Consider the following 23682-nt stretch of genomic DNA (forward strand, 5'->3'; position numbering starts at 1 on the left):
TTAATTTTATTTGTTGAGTCGCCGCCAATGGTGGACTTCTTAACTCTTAAGCCTTAGTTAAAACACCTTAACTTTGGCTAGGTTGGTCAGGTGGTGATATTTATTTTACTTCTTAGCCCTCATGGTATGGTCAATATGGTCTAGACAAATTGTGGTCACGCCCCCGTTGTCAGATCATCTAGAACTCCCCAGCTATACAGGTCACGTCCTTGCTGGAGACTCTAGTAAAGCAAAAGCAGACTTGGGTGACAGTAGTCATGAAGTCAGCTATGCTAACAGGTAAGGAACCAAGATGTCTATCATCTGCATGTGAAATGTTTCCCAAAATCCTTTTATTCTGTCCCTCCCCACCTCCAATGGTGGGAATCAGCTATATATATATATATCTGACAGGTAAGTGTCATGAACAAAATGATATTGTTATGATACAATAAAGTTTGTTCATACTTACCTGGCAGAGATATTATAATCAAAGGTACCCGCCCAACCTCCCCTCGGGGACAGTGGCCATTAGAAAATCTGAATAGAAGATGGGAATGGTTCCTGACACCCGCCTCCCAGCGGCGAGAATGGGTACTACCCACCTGGCCGACCACTGCGTGTGCCGGGAGTTTTGAAATTCTGTCGGGCTTCGGAGAATACAGATATATATATATATCTGCCAGGTAAGTATGAACAAACTTTATTGTATCATAACAATATCATTTTGTTTTATTTGTTAACAGACACTGCCTTCGTATGCAACTCCAGAACTTTGCCGGACTCCCCTGAGTCATGTAGTGTTGAAGACCAAGATACTTGATATGGGAGAACCAAGAGCCCTTTTAGCATTAGCCATTGATCCTCCAAATTTAGCAGACATAAATCGGACAATATTAGTCCTCAAACAGGTAACTTATTCATGTTATTTGTACTGTATATAAATTTCAAATCCTGCTGTGATGTCTCCCAGACAGATGGGACTTTTATGAAATTTTTTGTGGAATTTTGTATGCAAAAATGCACATGAAAATTAAACTAAGATAAAAAAAAAAAAAGTTCGTAAAAGTGTTATAAAAATCCGAAGGTACAACAATCCTAAAAGTACAGTACCTCAGACTTTGAACATAATCTGTTCCAGAAGGCTGTTCAAAATCTGATTTGTTCGAAATATGAAACTAATATTCCCATAAGAAATAAAGGGAATCAGGATCATTTGTTCTAGCCAATCCGAAACATCCCCCTTCTCACATTTTTATCTATTATTAATGTGTTCAAAATTCAAGAGAGTAAAGTGATAAAACGTTACATTACATGAAGTAAAATTTTTGAAAAATTTTGTTTCCGTGTACGATTTACGAACTGTTTGGTGAAAATGGCACTCAGCCATCGGGGGGATGGAGGGAGGAGAGACAAGACAGGAAGTCTTTGAGGAAACCGGAGTGGTCAAAGTAGGCAAAGATTGATAACAAAATCAATTTTATTAACATTTTACAAGGATAATCAAAGGAATCGATATTGTGTATGTCCAATTGTGTGTGTAATCAGCGTGTATGATTGTTGACTTGTTTACACTTGGATCTTAATTGCATGAAAGAGACTAATTATACCACAATGCATCAAATTTACTTTTGCAAACAGCACACTTTAAGATAAACATGAGGATATTGTATAAAGGTAAAGAATGCAAGAAAAGGAAAGAGAGATTAAATAACTTTTACAAGGAATTCATTTAAGTAAACAATGGAAGGAATGCAGAAGCTGAACACGGTGCCAGTGTGTTTATTATAGAGCTGAGTTATTTCAGTGGTAAAATAACGTAAAAAGCAATTGTCACTAGATAAGTATTTTACTGGAACAAAAAGAAGTGATTTGGGCAAATCAAATGTAAGTGGAAGAAAAGGGAGAATACTCATCCCACCCTAGCTGATAAGTCAGTAGGAAGCAAGCCCTGTCTTCCCCTCTCCTCTCCTCTATATATAGTGTCACTCACCACACCAAACAGTGGCTGAAGTAAGACTTTTTTTTTTTTTTTTTTTTTTTTTTTTTTTTTTTTTGTCATTCGATTGTTTTCATGTTTTAATCATTATATTAAATTTGTTGTGAAATAACATTTAATTTTTATATGTGAGTTGGTACTGCTTTGACACTCACATGATGGTTATGATTGTACTGTCTCTTCTTCTCTCCTCAACAATATCATGAAGCATTGGTGACAAAGGATTTTGTTTATCGTTTATGCTAAATTTTATTGTGAAAAGCTTTGTTCTTTCATATTCGATTTTGTTGAATATGGTTAAGCTATACCTGTCTCACTCAGTGCACTGAACACTGGCTTAGTTTAAGACTTTGTTTTTCTTTGTTTCTGTATTGCATTTGATTTTCATATTTTACCATATATGAAATTTTTTATGAAATTCCATTTTTTATGGGAATTGCTATTTCTTTTTTATACATACAGTAATATTTTCATTCTCTTCTCCTTATCTCCTCAATATATAAACACTTGTTCAGTCTCAAGTTGGCTGCGCATGACGTCATCAAGGTGACAAAAGATCTTGTATATCTTTTATACTAAATTTTATATTGAAATGTTTTATTCTTTTATTTATTGTTGTTAAATTGGTTATCATTAAAGTATATACAGTGGTACCTCGAGATACGAAATTAATCCGTTCCGAGGCGCCCTTTGTATCATGAGTTTTTCGTATCTAGGACAGCATTTTACATGTAAAATGGCTAATCCATTCCAAGCCCTCCAAAAACACCCCAGGAAATTTCATAATAAAGCTAAATTGACCTATAAACAATGAAATCCTACAACAATTTGGACCATTCAGTACCTAACTTAATACGTACTGCTAATTACCTGTAAATAAAGTGTATTAGTGTACATGGTATACAAGAAATACTGTATGTATGTAGTAATATGTGGAAGCTTACCTTTCGAGTGAGGCTATCTCCAAAGTGGCGACAGAGGAGGAGGACAAACGGCAGATACCTACGTACGTACGTACACTTAACTTTACGAAACATAAAAAAAATGTAAGGAAAACATACATAAAGTAAACTTTACGAAACACATTAACAAAACTATATTACTTAACTTAACAAAAAACTGAAATTAAATTTTTTTTCTTTTATTTTTACTTTTTTTTTTTTTTTTTTTTTTTTTACTTTTTATACTTTACATGTTTTTGTTTTTTTTTTTTTTTTAATAACAAAATTTTCAACTTCATCACCATTTTCAACTTTCTGTTTTTAGTATCACTTGGTTCTTCCTTTTTGCTTACTCCTGTTAATACTAAAGGCCTCTTTAAAAAATAACTATCCAAGGAAGATTGTTTCTGCCTACTTTTCACAATGTTCCTGAAACGACTTGGGCAAGCCTCATCGAACTGCGCAAGCATACGACCTGTATAAGCCTTTTCGGGGTGTCTTTTTTTTTCAACAAACAATTGCACTTTATGAAAAGCGGCTAGAACATCCTTAATTTCTGCCGTTGTCATAGGGTCATCGTCGTCCTCCTCGCTGCTGCTAGAGAACTCCTCTTGAATGACGTTATGTTGCATGGCCTCCAACTCTTTCAGGTCATCTGTCGTAAAGCTCCTCTTCCCAAGAAAGATTTCTTCAACCTTGGGCTGATACACAGATTTACCCTCTCCGTGAACAAAAGTCTTGTTACCCAGGCTTTCGCATTAGCCCTCCACATCACTGGAAGCTTCTCCTTAAGCACTTTGTGGGCCTTGAAGGCTCGAGGAGTCTTGGAATGATAGACCAGTAGGGGCTTCACCTTGCAATCCCCACTGGCGTTGGAACAAAGTGAGAGCGTAAGCCTGTCTTTCATAGGCTTATGCCCGGGTAGCTTCTTCTCTTTCTCCGTGACGTATGTCCGATGAGGCGTTTTTTTTTTTTTATTTATTTTTTTTTTTTTTCAAAAAAGGCCAGTCTCATCACAGTTGAAGACTTGCTGAGAACTGTAGCCTTCCTTGGTCATCTCCTCGTCGAACGTCTTTTTAAAGGCTTCGGCCGCTTTCATGTCCGAGCTGCCAGCCTCCCCATGCCGCACCACCGAATGGATGCCAGTCCGATTACCGAATTTCTTGAACCACCCATGCAAAGCCTTGAACTCTGGGGTTGGTGTTGATGTCCCTTCTCCTCCGTCGTCTTCGGCCTGGGCAATCAAATCGCCAAAAATAGCGCTGGCCTTGTGGGAGATTGCCGTCTCCATTATCGTATCGCGAGCGACTTTTTTGTCTTTTATCCAGACAAGAAGCAGCCGTTCCATCTCGTTGTGCATGTGGGTCCTCTTGCTGGACAAAATAGTGACGCCCTTGGAAGGTGTAGCTGCTTTGATGGCATCCTTCTGCTTAAGGATGGTGCCTATTGTCGACGGATTTCGGCCGTATTCCTTGGCGATCGCACACAATCGCATACCAGCTTCATACTTCTTGATAATCTCCATCTTCGTCTCCAAAGAGAGCATCCTCTTCTTTCCGTGAATTTCAACTTTCTTGGGACCCATGACTACGTATATACTGTACGTAATTTACATATAAGTAGAGTAAAGTTCTCACACGACACGATAAAGTACGTATACTGCAATGAGATCACTGACGAATTTACATTAATAAACTAAATCGTTAGAACAAACTAATACCGCGTGCTTACGATAACGATGCTGGGATGAGTGGCCGAGGCACGCTGCTACGTAGTAGATGCATGATGGGAAGGATGCTAACCAATAGGAGAGAAGGATCTCATGGCGGTGACTAGCATCAGGAACCAATGGGAGAGCAGGAGGATGGTGGCAAGTCTACTCAGTTGACAGCGCATGAGTTTCAAAATTGTTATCGGTGGTCCGGGCGAATCTCGAATTTTACAGCAACAACCTTTCGTATCTTGAGCAATTTTTGTATGTAGAGCCGTAAAATTTTTCGTATAAGCTTTCGTATCTCGAGTTTTTTGTAAGTTGAGCCTTTCGTATCTCGAGGTACCACTGTATTGTAAAAGAAAAAACATGTTAATACAGTTTTTCATGTAGGATGCAGTAGACCGTCGAATACAAGTACGTATTATAAAGAAGATAATTGGTCAGTTTAAAGTACTAGCATATGTTTGACAAATGATACAAAATTTTCGGAAAATTTCATTCAAAAAATAGAATGTTCAACATAAGAAATGTTTGAAAAACAAGGTACCATTGGTATACCTTTGTTATATATTGGGTTTGATTTTTAAAAATGAGCTAGAAACTGAAAACTAAAATTCATTAACAGTTTTTCCATACACAAGCCAACTTATTGCATTCATATATATTTTATTAGAATACACATCAGGATGGCTAAAAGGAGGAGTACTGTAATGTATTTTTTATGTTATCTACTAGACCTTCAGTATGTTGCACAGCCTGTTTTATTATGATGCTCATGTTTTTAACCTTGAAAGCGGGGCCAATGTATTGTATTTCAAAACCAGGACTTGAATAATAATGGTTTGTCCTTGTGTGTCAATCCATGACGTTTAGGCCTAACTGTCTAGTCCATTCCAATCGTACCACTGAAAATGGATAAAATGAAGGCTGGTCATTCATTTTCTAACTGGCAGTTACTGTACTTCATCTTTCATAAGGTAAATATGCTCTCTTTTTACAATTTGTCCTTTTGGTATGAGATGAGTATTCAAAGAATTTATAAACTTATTTATTATTATTCATAAAGCTACTCTATATTACAGAGGAATGTCTTGGTTACTGACATCTAAGAATGAAGTCACTAATTTATATCAAGTAAATAAAGTATATGCTCTAAATAAAAAAAGTAGCATGATTAAATATTGAGGTTAAATCCTTTTAATAAGGTAAACTGAAAATATTATAAGAAAGTCTAATCACATAAATCAAGAACAAAACACACAAGCCACCAGTGATGCATCTACGCCTAGACTTTGGACGCAGTAGTAGTTTGAAATATATTTTTTTCTTTACAGTACCATTGCTAATACATACTCCCATGTGGCTTTTTAAGTTATTCAAGTTACAAAGGAAGAAAGGACTATTAAAAACAATGAAAGAACTAAATGTACAAGAGGTACAAGTTTATATCTACACAGGTTCTTCTCTATTCGGTCCATCATCAGTTGTTTCTACTTAACAACAATCATCCTTCCAACGTTACCTCAAAGATATTGTATAATTGATTATTTGATGCACTATCATTTTATCTTTTTGGAATATTCTTTCTTTGTATTACTATTAAATAATTTTCATAAAAATACAATGTATTTTCTTCTATAACATTTACATCCCCAAGTTAATTAGAAGTCAACTTTTTAACTTTCCTCCTCAGAACTTGATGTATATTTTGTGCAACTTTTATCTCCAAATTTAATTATGTCATCATGAATATAACTATTAGTTTTGTCAACATTTATTTTGATAGTCAAGGGTAATGAGATGACAAAATTAAAGTGTAGATTTCAGCGAGCATTCAGGGTATTGGACACCTAAAGCTCCAACCTACAAGTAAAAACACCACCATCTATTGAGGAAAATGAACAAACTTTTGCAGACAGGATAGAAAACTGGAATGCATCAAAGAACCAGGGTCATAAAAGTAAGGATATTTTGGGGTAGTAAACAAGCATTCTCATGATTATAAAAAACTACATAATCATGATTCACAAGTACGGTATACTTAGCATTTTTTAATTAAATGAATAAATTTGCAGGATGCAAGACATTTAGGAATACAGACAGCCCGGGGCAGTTAACAGGGGTTTCTGTTCCCAGCCGATGCTGTTAACCAAAAATTAGTGATAACAGTACTAAAAACCTGCTTAACGGCGCCGCTAACCGAATGTTGGTGCCGTTATCCAGAGATTGGCGCTGCTGTTAACTAGAAATTGGCGGCTAACCAGAGATCGGCAACCAAAAATCCAGTTAACAGCCTTGCTAGACAAGCCCTGTAAAACCGGATAGCCATTAACTTATACCACTGTACTTCATTTAAAATTTACTGCATTAGCATAAAAAAATGTAAGCTGCATTTTTAACCTAGCTTTTTTTAATTGACAAAATGTAGCTCTAAACTGTTTTATTTAGAAACTAATGGCAGTGAGGAGGTCAGTAGCACTTGGGTATTATTTGGTGACAGTTGGTAATGTTGTGTTTTTTCATGTGGGGAGCCATCGCCTGAACCAGCAGCATGAGTCAGAAGGGGAGCAATGGGAAAGGTGGTAGTGATGGACAGTAATTCTTGTTTGTTTCTTTTGTTCACATTCGGAATAACCTTTGGTCTTAACATTAGGATGAATCTTCAGGTGCCAGCTGGAAACTGGTTAAAAACTAAAAACTTGTACATGCAAGGGATCTGTGGCATTTGGTATCTGATACGTAGAAGAGGTGGAAGCGAGTCAAGAGACCACGCTTAAACCTTGTGACGTATTTCTAATCTTTCTTCAACTGCCTTGGAGTGCTGTCATTCACTTTTTTTCTGCTCCTCCTAAGCCAGTTTTTATTCTAAGCGTTTGTTCCTTTCTCTGCTGGTAATACTGTGTTTTTGGGTGTCTGTGTGTTTCATGGATTTAATGAATGGATTCCTCTAACCAGCCTAAGAAGTCCGTGAACGTTAAGGGGATCGGCCGGTTTCCGACTTTTTTTAACGACAGGTTGTTGATATATAGGGGGTTTGTTAAAGGATATTGTGTGGAACTTCTGGGGAAAAAAATTTTTGTTCAGTGACCTTAGGTTTTGTGACGCCAGAGCATTTTTCGGCCAAAAATGGCCAATTTCAAAATGCATCTCCTCCTATGCTTTTTGGTTTTAAGGGATGAGATTTGAACCACGTATAAAACACATATGGACCTTCGATATAAAGCCGGGGATTTTTGAATTTTCAATTTTTTTTCAAGATATGAATTTTTTTTTATAAAATTTTCCCGGAAAAATTACAGGGAAAAAAATTGCCAAAAATCAGAAACTCAAAATATTAAAAATCCCCGTCTTTTTTTAATCTACCATGTTTCCCCATATATATGAAATTTCATTTAGATTGGTCCAATACTAAAGGAGGAGATACATTTTGAAGGTGAAAAACTTACGTTTTGAGAAACGGGCCTTCAAAGTTTTAGGTAAAAAAAAAAAAAAAAAAAAAAAAGGTAAAAGACTGTGTTACCATTAATTTTATGGTTTTAGTTTTTATTTTTGAGTATTAATGCAAAATTATTATGAATAGGAATATTAATTAATTGATTATCTTTGTGCTCCAGCAAACTTAGTCTTGTGTGCTCTGTTCCAAATTTTTGAATGAAAACTTTCATTCGCGTTTTGTGTAAGACCGCGAACGCAGCATTCAAGCAATTCTTTCTCAGACTGTGCTTCATACACAGCCTTTATTTTCCTTTCACTCTCAGCATCTAAATTGATAACTGTTGAAGATCTCTTGAACTCTATTTTCTCTCGTTCTTTACCCATGCTATGCTGCGCTGAAAATAAGCACCAAGAATCTTCCCCTTTTGGACAAAGTCCATGACGTTGATTTTCTTTGGAACTGAATATATGGTTGAATGATGCCATTATATCCTTCTTCATATCAATCCATGATTTACCAATATTACGGTGGATTGCCCTGCCATAATAATTAGTCATTATGCTAATGTTTGTGTCCGACAATTTATTCTTTCCACTTAGAGCACTAAATTTTCTTCTTTTTCCAGTTTCTTGTTACTCTCTTCTTTTTCATCTTTTCTTAGTCTCTTCATTCTGTTAGTCATTCTTTTCTTTACATGGTTGATGCATTCTACTCTCACCACTTTTAAATTTTCATACGGTCCGTTTCTACCGTTCATTGCTAAAACACTATTATAAGCGCTGGAATCTCCGTCTCCGACAAAGGTGGCGTAGCGGAATCTCAAATCTTGCGACCTTGAAAACATGCTTATGGCGCCTTCTGTTTCCATCCCTCCTGATGTACCTTCATAGTTTATATTACAATCTTCATCATGGAGGGTTCTCCACACGTTGAAATCTTCTTCTGTTATTTTCATTTCTTTTAGTTCAGTCGTTTTAGCGGCACATGTTTTGCAAACTTTGTTCATCACTTCAAAGTCTATCACATATCCTGTGCACACTTCTATTATGACTCCCATACCTACATTAGAAACATGGGCCATCTTTTCTTCTCCAGTGTACCATCATATATTGAGTTTATCCATTTTCATCGGGCACAAATTCCCCATATATTTCCTTGGTAGTAATGTTCTTATATTTTTAAAGATTTTCTCTTGTTTCATCTGAAAATATGTATCCATTTTATCATAAAGATATCTAAGATGGCGTGAATACTTGCTATTTCCCATTGATTTTATACCAAGCGTTCCTTGTAATCTCTTCAGTCCTGCGAATCCATAATCTTCCAACAAGAATGATAGATTACTGCCACATTGGTTTTGTAAATTGGAGCCTTCCTTCCTTCTGTAGAAATTGGTGGGCATTTTGCGGGTTCTGAAATAATTTTCCCTCTGCATTTAGGACATATCTTTTTTACTAGTGTCTCAAATCCATCCCTTGCCAAATGGATCCTCTGAATTACTTTGCATCCACAATTCGGTATTCGTGATTCAAGTAATTTTTCAAGTCTTGCTTCACTTATTATCATTTTATTTTCACTATCGTTGATAATATCCCTCTTACGCCGATTGGACGTATTAAACGTCGAGTCAAAATGTCTCCCGTATGCCGATGGGAGTATCATACGTCGGCTCAAAAAAAGTTTTTTTAAAAATTCGCGGAAAAATACTTATAGGCCTACCAGCCGAAAACTTTTGTATCACGCGGCTTGGGGGATGCTGGGAGTTCACGGATCAAGGCGTTTTTTTTTTTTTTTTTTTTTTTTTTTTTTTTGTTTTGTTTACAATCGCTACGCAGGCGCGCAAGCGCGAATTTCTTTCTTATCGCACTAAAAAGTATCAGTGACACATCTCGGAAATTATTTCGTCACTTTGACATAATTATTGCACCATTTTAAATTATCCTTTACATGAAATATTATATATGAAAATGTGCGCAATTTCATGCACAATACAACTAAAAAATACTCATGATTGTAGCTTTTATCAGTTTGAAATATTTTCTATAAATAACGATAAGTGCAAAAATTTCAACCTTCGGTCAACTTTGACTCTACAGAAATGGTCGAGAAACGCAATTGTAAGCTAAAACTCTTACATTATAGTAATATTCAATCATTTGCCTTCATTTTGCAACAAATTGGACGTCTCTAGCACAATATTTCGATTTATGGTGAATTTATGAATAAACTTTTTCCTTACGTTCGTGCGATAACTCTTCCGATAAATTTTTTCGTGCGATTGTCCTAATGTTTGCACCCTTTTAAATTTGCCGTTACATAAAGTTTTATATATGGGGAAATGTGCGCATTTCATGCACAATACAACAAAAAACAACCCATGGTTGTAGCTTTTATCAGTTTGAAATATTTCATATAAATAACGTTAAGTGCAAAAATTTCAACTTTCGGTCAACTTTGACTCTACCGAAATGGAGTCGAAAAACGCAATTGTAAGCTAAAAACTCTTATATTCTAGTAATATTCAATCATTTACCTTCATTTTGCAACGACTTGGAAGTCTCTAGCACAATATTTCGATTTATGGTGAATTTATGAAAAATAAAAACATTACGTTCGCGCGGTAACTTCCGAAAAAATCAGAATTTTTTTATTTTTTTTTGTGCGATTGTCGAAATGTTTGCACCATTTAAAATTAGCTGTTACATAAAAGTTTTATATATGAAAATGTGCGTAAATTTCATGTAGAACAACTAAAAATGATGAAGGTTGTAGCTTTTCTCTTTTTCGAAATATTTGCATATAAATCACGATAAATAGAAAAAAAAACCACGTTCGGTCAAATTTGACTCTACCGAAATAGTTGAAAAACGCAATTGTAAGTCTAAAACTCTTACGGCCTAGTAATATTCTGTCATTTTTCTTTTTCATTTGAAACAAATTTGAAGTCTCTAAAACAATATTGTGATTTATGGTGAATTTTTGAAAAATATATTTACCTTCACTCCGCGCGCCGATTCGCGGCCGCAAGTCTCCGAAATACGTACATGGCATTATCCTAATATTTGCTCCTTTTCATATTAGCCTTTTATAGAGTTTCATATATCAAAATGTGCGCAAATTCATGAAAATACAATAAAAAATAATTGAAGGTTTGTAGCTTTTTTCCATCTTCGAAATATGTCCATATATATATATATTAAAATTTCGACATTCGGTCAAATTTAACTCGTCCGAAATGGTCGAAATCTGCAATTCTAATCTAAAACTCTTACAGTATCGTAATATTCAATCATTTGTCTTTAATTTTGAAACAAATTGGAAGTTCTCTAGAACATTATTTAGAATTACGGTGAATTTTTGAAAAATAACATTTTTTTACGTCCGCTCGTTACGAATTCGTACATCATTTTGTGATAATATTTTTCCGGTGTTGCTTTTATTGTTTTACAATGTATTATATATCAAAATGATCGCAATTTAGTGTACAATACAACGCAAAAAAAAAGTAAACTGGTTTAGCTTTGACCGTTTTCTGCACAGCGTGATTTGAATACAATTATGTATGAATTTTTTTTTTGTTTTTTTCGCTACCATATATCGGCATTGTTTAACATATGATAATGATATATTTTTCATTTCTGATGGTTGCAGTTCTAAACTTCAGGCAATGACAAAACAGGAGCCAAAAAATGAACTCTTAATTCTTCAAAAGTACGCGCGCTGTAATTTTTGAAAAAATTATTTTTGTTTCCACCTTTACCCGCGCTCACTCCAAACCAGGCCCGGCATACGGGAGACGTTTTGATTTTTAGGGCTCCGGCGTAAGAGGGATATCAGCCTCCGATCTACTGCTTTCTTCTTCTAAAATATCTTTGCCCTTTAGCAGTGATGAACGACTAAAGAGACGATTAGGGGTGGATGTGGTTGGTCTCTGGTCAGCAGAGATCATAGCGTGCGCCATTTGCTGCACGGCCTCTCTCTTTCTCGTCGTCGCTTCATTCCCCTCTATGGCACTAGTTTCTTGAATTCTCTGTTCTACTTCTTCAATGGGCATATCCAATTGGCTTTTCCGCATTCTAGAGGCATGAAGTGAAGTCTTGGACCTTTTAGGTATGGTGAAAAACTAAAAACACCTCAGAAAACACAGAGTTCAGTCAAGGCTAGCGAGCATGAAAAAATGCGACCTTATAACGTGCAATTTTTGTTGGCCAGTGGCCATGCGCTGAGCCTCATGACTCATGATGCGTGCTTTGTCTTGTCTAGGAATAACTAAGAAGGTACCAATTAGGCTATTATTGATATTATATATTTCATTTCAAAGGAAGTTTTCGTAACATATATCACAAAAACTATACCAGACTAAATCATTTGCGCTACTGGTGTTTTGTGGGTATAAAGTTATTGTTACGTTTCAGGCCATAACTAGAAAAGTAAGGCAAATTTTAGCATAATACTTCATGGACACATTCTTGAATGCTCTATGAAGCCATAGATTTTTTTTCAGCAAATTGAATATGTTTCATATTTTTTAGGCAGCCGATCCCCTTAATGTTTGTATCCTGGCCTTCCAAGGTTCCCATGTTCACATTTCTTGGCTTCCTCAAAGACAGACTCCTTACAGCTTTTACAAGGAGGAGCTTAAAAAGGAATTCGAGGCTCCCATCTTGGGGAACGATTCTCTCCTCCTCAAGTGGACGTTTCTGCTTCCCCTTCCTCTAGGCCTATTCCCACTGCTTCGTCGTCCATTGATGCCTTGTCTCCTTCCTTTCCTAAAATTGATTTGTCTTAGGAAGCATTGAGAGTTGCTCAGGGTGCGACCATGGACGTTGATATATGGACGTTGGATGAAATGACAAGTCGAGCAGCTGGAGGTGTGATGAATCATGTACTGGACGAGCGATGAACTACATACACAGAGCAGTGATGACACTCACATGGCGGTGTGATATGGAACGATACAAGTGGGAACATTAGGGAGATCACTCCTGCCTAAGGGCGGTCAACCACATGGACAAGCAGTGAACCACATTCACAGCCGTTTGTGGAGTGATATGAGTGGAAACGTCAGGGATAAGATGACTCATACCTAAGGTTTCCCAACTTGACTTGGAAGATGAACGGCAAGAGTAGAACTTGAAGATGAACGGCAAGAGTAGAACTTTCATCACGTACACGGGCAAGTGATGATCCATGGCCGTGTTTACCCTCTGCCCTTCATTGGAGACATCTCATCATGCGACAAATTCGCACAGGCCGAGGGGGTGAAGAACCAGCCTGAGAACTGTGATACGAGTGGAGATCAACATGGACTGGAACACATTCACGTACTTGAATGGGAGAGTCATGTCCATACTGGGAAGAAGGAGAAACACCTCTCTCACTTTCAGAAGACACCACAAGTCTTGATTTCCCCTAACGGGAGGAGTAGGAAAGGCAACAAATGTCTTGCCCTATGATGCCTCCTTCTAGGAACTCTGAGGCACCTATTACCAAACACAGCGTTCATCCATTTAACCAACTCCAGGAAGACATTTCTGATGGGTTCATAACCGACCATGATGGGTTCATGGACAACAATGGAAGTAACATCATGGTAACAGGCGGAGGAGAGACATCACTGGAGGGGATGTCACAGGCAGAGATGTATGAGAATGACATCACGGCATTTGTACTGGTAACCCAAAACAAGGGTTTTGATAAAAGCGAAGTTGGCAAAAAAAAAAAAAGGCCAACAACCACCTCCTACAGCATCCGTAGGGCCTCCCCAGGACACATACACATGGCGGATAGCAAAGAATTTCCATGGAAATCCATCGTCAAAGAATTAGGAGAGATATCGTCCCACAGTCAAATGCAGTGTCAGCTACGCAGTTAGCAGAACCCATGACGTCTCATACCCATTATGATGTTACACAGTAAATTACTGTTACAGAGAGAGAGAACATTGTGTGTAGCACATAAAAACATAAAGCAAAACAATTACAATTATATAAAAAACAAAAGGTTACCAAGTCAAACATCATAGGTAAAAATATTTAAAGCAGTTTGTAAGGTTGGTATCCCTGCATGATAACACTGTATGGTCGAGAGGAAAGGGGCTGCAAAAACAGCAAGGAACACACTGCCGACTGTACTGACTGCTCCCAAAGTTTCACTTCTCAGCACAAACACACCAAGCAAAATTAGCAAAGTGGCATCTATGTCAGAGGGGAGCAAAGCAGAGGGCTCCCAAGTTTGGGGCGACTGCCACTGCTGCCAGACTTCCAGATGAGAAGCAGGCTGACAACTGCAGAGCCTGTAAGGATCTCTCTCTCTCTCTCTCTCTCTCTCTCTCTCTCTCTCTCTCTCTCTCTCTCTCTCTCTCTCTCTCTCTCTCTCTCTCTCTCTCTCAGGAAAAATTTCAGATTTCTATCCAGAGAGAGGCTAAAAGAATCAGATTATGTGAGGATGGAGGGAAAGATAAGACGAGCCATGCTGAGCTGTACAACACACGCCCCACCCCCACCAAAATGACGGAAAGAGGTGAGACGACAATCACGACTGGCCCTGCAAGCAGACAGGAAGATCACAATTGTATGCCATTAAAATTTGTGTTGAAGAAGTGTGGTAATTCACTCCTAAGCCAATCAGCCGAATTCTAACAAACTTGTCAGCAACACAAACCCTTACGTCTCAAACATCTCAAAACACACATTCTTAAAGACTAAAACATTACAAAGTCCCCAGAAATGTGTGAGAGTATAAAACAATACATAAAAACATTAATATCAGTACAACTGTTTTGAAATATCTTAATAAAACAAAAGTAAAATACTAAAAGCAAAAGTAACTGGTCCTTGTCACCCTGAAGGGGCAATACTTCCTGGGAGGTGGGCCAGCACAACACTCATAACGACGAGACACAGGAAAAGTCGTATCTACTGCAATTTGCATCTGTCCCAAGGAAGGTCGAATACCAAAAACAAGGAAGGCTGTCTAAAAACGTTGACGTCCATGGAACTTCTGGCTGATATAAAATGAAACAAAGCACAGGCTACAAAGAAAAAAATGGCTTGAGTAAAGGAGAGCAAAGCAATACACAACTCTCCAAGGCAATTGAAGAAAGACTGGTGCATCACGAGGCTCCAAACCTGGTCAGTGACCAACATCCACCTTGTATACTCATGAGTTGCCAGGTGCCACAGATTCCTTGTTTTACAATCTTTGATTGTTTTTAACCATTTCCAGCTTGGCACCAGAAGATTATCCTATTGTTAAGACTGAAGGTTTGTTAGCTATGAAAAATACAAATTGATCAAAAATTTGTCATTTCTATGTATAATAGTCCCCAGTCTCTCTTGAGGGGAATATTGCCCCCCTCAGGCAGGAAGGTGGCAGCACCATGTTGTTCCTTTCTCAGGGTGGGAAGTTCTTCCCTTCCTGAGGGGGAAGGCATATTATTTGTTTATTTGTAGGCCCTACTGTTCAGGATTTGTACACCTGGACTTCCCTGTCTTTTTGCGTGACAGTTCCTAGCCCCACTGCTCTCCACGAAGCTGAATGGTGGTGTGTTCTGCTCAGATCCTGTGAGCCCCTCTACATTCTGTTTACTTTCCCAGTGTTGCCACTTCACATATTGGTGTACCTCTTCCAACTCTTCCAGACTTAGATTTGCAGTTTACGTCGTCATTCTAGGGTACCAATCTTAGTTGGGCGGCTTCTCTGGTGTAGCCGCCTCCTGCTTTATCTGATGCCCATCACTTTTGATTCCCCTTTTGTCATATATTTGAAATGAACTTATCATAATTTTATTTAAGTATATGATTAAGCCTGCTCTTGCACATAGTAATTTCTGCTTTTGTAAGAGTTATCTTTTCCTATGACGTCACAGATGGGTTTCGTGATATCATGGTTAGCTCTTATGTCGATATAGTTTCAATTGATCAACTGTGTTTCAAGAGTGCCACCTGTCATCCGCTATCCCAGTCATCAGGATTTTTGGGATTATTCGCTGTTCTTCACACATACGTGTACTATGGTGAGGCTCTCCAATTGCAGTAAAAGTGGAAGAATAGAATCCTTTTGCCATCGTTGCCATTGCCTTCTATTGGTGCTCTCTTTTGTCTCTATGGACTGGGATTTGTTTTTGTGTCATGGGTCTCTCTCCGAGACACCTCAGTGCAGAGCACTAGTTGTGCAGTTTCCTCTGATACGGTAAGTTGAAGAGATAACTTGTGTCACTGATACAAGTTTTCCCCCAAATTAGTATCTCCCCACCCATGTTTCTATGGACTCTGGTAGAGGGAATAATCAATGTTCATCACTTACGTGACATGGTAACTTGTCCGAGTTCCTTGGTAACTTCGGAAATCCAAGAGTTGGGGGATGCTTGGCTCGAGCAGCTCGCTTGGTTTTTCGTAACTCCAAGCTTATGATTCTCACCATATAGTTCTAGATAGAAGGATCCGGGAAGATTCTAGCAGATGTTCTGAACAAAGAGTTGATGTACTCTCCTTCGTTGGATGTGAGAGAGTCTGGACGTTTAGGGACCTGTTTCGAGCATAGGCTTTGTCGCTGTGACACACTCATGTTCGTGACTTAGTCACCATGGTTCCAGATAGTATCCAAGGACATTACCATGTTTGACGATAATCTTCCTGTGATTCAAGGGCATTCAGCCAAACAAATGATGCTCTTTATTTTGATGTATGTGAGGGATTCTGCATAACCATGGATGTGTTTCCACCCTAGGACAGTTGTCAACTCAGTGTTCAAACATCCGTAATTTTAGTCACCTTTCTTTTAGAACTCCTCCTCCTTGATCATATTATCATGCACTTGCTGGTATTACTTGTTCTCAGCAGTCACAAATGCAAGGATTATTTTTTCAAATTTTTTTTTTTGTCTTTTATTTTAGTGTAGGTTGATTCTCTAGATTCTTGTAGTCTCAGGCAGGTTGAAAGGCACAACATAGTTGTTTTTCATACTTCATTCACACTAATAAAAATATACAGTAAAGTACAACTTTAGTGTATCTTGAAAGTAGAGGTAAAGTCTTGATGTTTGTGCCTTTTTTTTTTATTCTCCATGGTATCTGAGAGAGGCCTGCCACCTCACTCTTGGCATTCTGCTCCTAATATGTCCTTCTTCCACTCAGTAGACATCCTCCAAAGAGATATCCCTCCCAAAAGTGGGAAGGTCCTTTTCTGTTGGTGCGTTCATCATGGCCATTGTCCCACCTGTTCAGGGCGGAAATTAATGCTAACACCTCCCTTGATGGGTGTGACTAATGACATCACCGGAAATGTACTGGTTCCAGTGGGAGTTGAAAGGTTATAAAAATAAAGCAACGAATGCACTTAATTAAGGGTCGCCAGTTCAGTAAACATGTGTACCTGTTTTGGGTTACTTTGTCGCCAGCCCAATAAACACTTCTCATGTTTGGGTTTTTACGAACACTTCCGTTGCTCTCTCTCTCTCTCTCTCTCTCTCTCTCTCTCTCTCTCTCTCTCTCTCTCTCTCTCTCTCTCTCTCTCTTAAAATTATATAGTCTAGAAAGGAGAAGAGAACGCTACATGATAATTCAGGCATGGAAACAGATAGAAGGAATAGCAGAAAATATCATGGAACTAAAAATATCAGAAAGAGCAAGCAGAGGTAGATTAATAGTGCCCAAAACTATACCAGGAAAAATAAGGAAAGCACACAGGACATTAATCCACTACGCACCAGCATCGATAATGCAGCGTCTATCAATGCGTTGCCAGCTCATCTGAGGAATATATCAGGAGTGAGCATAGATGTGTTTAAGAATAAGCTCGACAAATATCTAAACTGCATCCCAGACCATCCAAGATTGGAAGATGCAAAATATACCGGAAGATGTACTAGCAACTCTCTGGTAGACATTAGAGGTGCCTCACACTGAGGGACCTGGGGCAACCCGAACAAGATGTAGGTCTCTCTCTCCTCTCTCTCTCTCTCTCTCTCTCTCTCTCTCTCTCTCTCTCTCTCTCTCTCTCTCTCTGTTCTTTTATTCTCTTGTCTATCAGTGGATGTCTCTCTCTCTTTCTATCCTTTGATTCTGTCTATCAGTGGATTTCTCTCTCTCTTTTTCTATATCTATCTTAATTTTCCCTAACTAACGTTACAATGAATTTGATTCTGCATGACCATGGACATGTTTTCAGCGTAGGCTGTTGTCTCCTTGTCATTCAAACTTCCGTGACTTATTTCAGCATTTCCAGAACTTCTCTGTGTTGATGTTCTTCCAGAAGGCCCTCTGCTCATTGATCCAGCGCTCTCATCTGTGAAGAGGTGTACATGCATCAGTTACTTGTAGTTATTCTTCCAGTCAGCCTTTTGTCCTTGCTCCTCAGCACCTCGGCTCTTTGAAGACCTGGTGCTTATCATCCTACCTAAAGATGAAACAGTTGCTAAGGAGGTGTATTTAAGGTTATTTAAGAACAACTTTGCTGACTGTGTTGCTGCAACTAGAGCAGAGATTATTCAGCTAGATGGGGCACCTTGCCATACTGCAAAGTTGTAAGAAGTGGCTTGCTGATAGCAACATTGATTACATTGAGGACTAGCCAGATAACTCACCAGACAGTAATGGTAGGTACATTTGACTACGTCTTCGAGGGTTGCGTGAGAGAGAGAGAGAGAGAGGGTTGCGTGAGAGAGAGAGAGACAGAGGGTTGCGTGAGAGAGAGAGAGAGACAGAGAGCAAGCGAGAAATTAAGTAAGAGTATCATTAGGTTGAGAGTTTTCGTTTTCATGTGTTTGATATGTCGTGTTTCGTGTTAGCTATGTAAGTGGGTATGGGTTTTTCCGGGCGGGGAGAGAGAGAGAGAGATCGTAACTGGTGGATGGATAATAAGGAGTGGTTTGATGGTGGCGTAAGCGTCTGGCTTGTCTGTTGGAGAGGTTGCTGAGTATATTAGTGGCAGGAGTAGTTATGAGAGTCGTAAGAAGTGAGCTAGTCTTGGAACAGTATTGGTACAAAATAGTTGGTTTGGCAGCAGTCTTATCCATTGGTGATCAGTTGGTATTGTGTGATTTGATTGGTTTTGACATTGTAAAGTTGTTGCGGTGAAGTTGAAGAGGTTGGTTGTATTGGTTGTGCATTTTGGTGTCTGTGACTTGGCAGTTGGGGCCAGTGTTGGTGTTGGAAGTTTGTTGTGCTGGGATCAAGTTGTATGATTGTTGGTTGTTGTTTCGAGCTGTTGGTGTTCGTCTGCGCAGTGATTTGTTGTTAAGTTGTTGTATGGTTGTAGTACTCAATTGGTTTGTTTTGTGATTCTCGACGATGGTTGTCTCTCGACTAGCCTAGCCTATATCCAGCGGACTGCACAGCGTCTAGCCCTGAAGTCAGCCATTGATGGTATGTGAATATGGGAGTTTTGTTTGTTTTCCTTGCTGAACCAACTGTCTTGCGTGTAAATAGTAACGTAAAGGGGAAAGTGTGGCTGTGGGAAAATTTGTCAGCCAGTACGACTATGGTAACTGGGGGAAGATTGCTTGCTTTCTTTGCTTTGCTTGTGGTCCCGCCACAACAGCAATACCATGGAGAACCTTTGGACTATAATAAAAGGATAATTACATAGCAAGGACACAGTAGAAAAATTGGAAGTAGAACTGCACCTCACTTGGGAAAACATTGACCCCCTTAATCTTGGAAAACCTTGCTGATGATGTCCCAAAACATTTGATTATTATTAAAACTTAATACCATTGTGTTTTATGTATCTTTTTCAGAAGAGATGAATACTTATGTCCAGTTTAACATGTTTATTATGAATTGGAACTATCACCTGTTTATTATGAATTAGAACTATCACCTGCACTGACAGTAGCTCTCTTTGACTGCCATATACTCATGCAATAAATCTGGACATTACATTTTATTTAAAACCGTTGGACTTTGGTCCTTCCTTAAAATTTTCATTTATAAGAAGAATGATCAGGTGTGCCAAACCTCCAGTGAGTTCAGGATTCTCATACCTCCCTCCAAGTGTGAGTCTTCCTAGGATAATGTTATGACCGAAAGGTTGTTCCACATATGAACAAATGACAAATTATTAATTTATTAATAGGTTTAAAGCAAACATGTAGGAAATTTGTTACTAATTAGTTTATTAACAAATAACCTACAACTGAGTAAAAAAAAAGTCTTTGCTTTAAGTGAGTATTATCAGTTCTAGAAAATTGCAAAATATATGGCTCCATAAGTCGTACTAAGTAATTTATTCATGTTAAAGAAGGCAGTCCTAGTATTGTATATGTACTTTATATAAAAAAAATATGATTACATTTTTTCTTTACAGATGGGAGCTTTAGCCATAAAATCCAAAGGTAGAGAATGTTGTTTGGATGGTGACTTAACATATCTTGGGAAAGTGATAGCCATGCTACCAGTAGACCCTCATCTTGCAAAATTGATAGTAATGGGACACCTGTTTGGATGTCAGAGAGAAGCAATTATTATTGGTAAGTGTTTGGCTATTTTTAGGAATTGATAATTCATAATTGTTATTCAAAATTTTAAAACATTAAATTTTTGGTTAATGTGTATTTTTATGATTTGATAATAGCCATATATTCAAGATTTCAAATAAGTTTAAAGTTTTGGTTGAATTAATTATCAAACAAAATTAAATAAAAATTAATTTATCAAAAAAATTATTTAATCACAATTACAATTTGAAAAAAATCTTAAGTACAGTAGTACCTCGTACTTCGAACTTAATCTGTCCCAGAAGGCTGTTTGAAGTATGATTTGTTGAAAATATGAAACATATCCCCATAAGAAATAAAGGGAATCTGGACAATACATCAACTTCCTGTTGTCAAACGGCAAACTTTTTAAACAAGCGTGAGGATTTTCCAAACAAATAATAAATAAGTTAAGAATGCAAGAAATGGAAAGAGATAAAATAACTTTTCACAAGGAAGCCATTTCAACAAACAATCGAAGACACTCAGGAGCTGAAAGCGGAGCCAGTTTGTTTATTACAGGGCATGAGTTACTTTTACAGTAGTAAAAAATCATAAAAAGCAATTCCCACTAGATTGGTATTTTACTGTAATAAAAATAAAAGTGATTTGGTCAGATCGAGTGTAAGTGAAAGAAATGGGCGGACAATCATCCGAGATCAGCTGATAAGTCATTGGAAAGCAGAGCCGTTCTTCCCTCTCCTCTCGTCTCTCGCTCTTTATCGTCTCACTCAGTGCACTGAACACTGACTCAAGCAAGCTCTCTTTTTTTTTTTTTTTTTTTTTTATCATTATTGGATTTATTGTGAAATAACATTTAATTTTTTATGTGAATTGGTACTGCTTTTACGTACATATTATAGTATAGATTTTACTGTCTCTTTACCCTCTACATCAAGTTTGTGTGTATCACTGCAATGACAAATCATTTTGTTAATCATTTATGCTAAATTTTTATTGTGCAAAAGCTTTGTTCTTTCATTTACTATTTTGTTAATATTGTTCAACTAGACTAGACTGTCTCACTCGGCGCACCGAACACTGGCTCAATTACCCCTTTAACGCTGATTGGACGTATTAAACGTACAATAAATTGTCTGTTGGGTGCCGATTGGACGTATGGTACGTCGATAAAAAAAATTTTAAAAATTTCACGGAAAAATACTTACAGGCCTACCAGGCGAAAACTTTTGAATCACGCGCCTTGGGGGATGCTGGGAGCTCACGGATCAAGACGTTGTTTTGTTTACAATCCTTACGCAGGCGCGCAAGCGCGAATTTCTTTCTTATCGCACTAAAAAGTATCGGTGACACATCTCAGAAATTATTTTGTCACTTTGACATAATTTTTGCACCATTTTAAATTACCCGTTACATGGAGTATTATATATGAAAATGTGCGCAATTTCATGTAGAATACAAAAAAAAATACTCATGATTGTAGCTTTTATCAGTTTTGAAATATTTTATTATAAATAACGATAAGTGCCAAAATTTCAACCTTCAGTCAGCTTTGACTCTACTGAAATGGTCGAAAAATGCAATTGTAAGCTAAAACACTTATATTCTAGTAATATTCAATCATTTACCTTCATTTTGCAACAAATTGGAAGTCTAGCACAATATTTCGATTTATGGTGAATTTATGAAAAAAACTTTTTCCGCGCGGTAACTCCTCCGATAAATTTTTTTGTGCGATTGTCGTAATGTTTCCACCAATTTAAATTTGCAGTCACATAAAGTTTTATATATGGAATTGTGTGCAATTTTATGCAAAATACAACTAAAAACAACCCATGGTTGTGGCTTTTATCACTTTTGAAATATTTTCATATAAAAAACGATAAGTGCCAAAATTTCAACCTTTGGTCAACTTTGACTCTACCGAAATGGTCGAAAAACGCAATTGTAAGCTAAAACTCTTATATTCAAGTAATATTCAATCATATACCTTCATTTTGCAACAAATTGGAAGTCTCTAGCACAATATTTTGATTTATGGTGAATTTATGAAAAAAAAAAAAAAAAACATTTTCCTTATGTCCGTGCGGTAACTCTTCCGAAAAAAATCAGAAATTTGTTCGTGGGAGTGTCGTAATGTTTGCACCATTTTAAATTAGCCGTTACATAAAGTTTTATATATGAAAATGTGCGCAATTTCATGTACAATACAACAAAAAATTATTGAAGGTCGTAGCTTTTCTCATTCGAAATATTTGCATATAAATCACGATAAATAGAAAAAAACCACGTTCGGTCAACATTGACTCTACCGAAATAGTCGAAAAACGCAGTTGTAAGGTAAAACCCTTACAGTCTAGTAATATTCAGTCATTTATCTTCATTTTGATTATCTTCATTTTGAAACAAATTTGAAGTCTCTAGCACAATATTTAGATTTATGGTGAATTTAAAAAAAAAAAAAACTTCCTTCCCTTCGCGCGTGGATTCTTCGCCGCAAATCTCCGAAATGCGTACATCGCATTCTCGTAATATTTGCTCCATTTCATATTAGGCGTTTCATAGAGTTTTATATATGAAAATGTGCACAATTTCATGTAGAATACAAAAAAATAATTGAAGGTTGTAGCTTTCCTCATTTTTGAAATATTTGCATATAAAAAAAATTATAAAAAAATTCTACATTCGGTCAATTTTAACTCGTCCGAAATGGTCAAAAACTGTAATTGTAAGCTAAAACTCTTACAGTATAGTAATATTCAATCATTTATCTTCATTTTGAAACAAATTGGAAGTCTAGAACAATATTTCTATTTCTGGAGAATTTAGAAAAAAAAACATTTGTTTTACGTCCGCGCGTTACGAATTCATGCATCATTTTGTGATAATATTTTCTCTGTGTTGCTTTGATTGTTTTACAATGTGTTATATACAAAAATGATCGCAATTTAGTGTACAATACAACAATAAAAATTAACTCGTTAGCTTAAACCGTTTTGCTCACAGTGCGATTTGAATGCAATTATATAGGAAATTTTGTTTTCGCGCTATCATATATCACATTATTTATATATGATGATATTTTTTCATTTCTGATGGTTGCATATCAAACTTCAGGCAATGAAAAAAAAGGAGCCAAAAATGAACTCTTAATCTTGAAAACTAAGCTCGCTGT

At 37.2% G+C, this 23682-nt stretch overlaps 1 protein-coding gene across 2 annotated transcripts in view; it reads left to right on the top strand.

Annotated features, from left to right (window-relative positions):
• The window catches only part of LOC135227032 (ATP-dependent RNA helicase TDRD9-like), a 564113-nt gene that overhangs the window by 312600 nt on the left and 227831 nt on the right, over positions 1-23682 (top strand). For both annotated transcript variants that reach the window (XM_064266821.1, XM_064266820.1), the window contains 2 exons: positions 726-890; positions 20378-20540. In XM_064266821.1, coding sequence (XP_064122891.1) covers positions 726-890; positions 20378-20540 — 328 coding nt within the window. The remainder of the gene's footprint in view (positions 1-725; positions 891-20377; positions 20541-23682) is intronic.

The sequence above is a fragment of the Macrobrachium nipponense genome, chromosome 15 (genome assembly GCF_015104395.2).
Source record: "Macrobrachium nipponense isolate FS-2020 chromosome 15, ASM1510439v2, whole genome shotgun sequence".
Taxonomy (NCBI): domain Eukaryota; kingdom Metazoa; phylum Arthropoda; class Malacostraca; order Decapoda; family Palaemonidae; genus Macrobrachium; species Macrobrachium nipponense.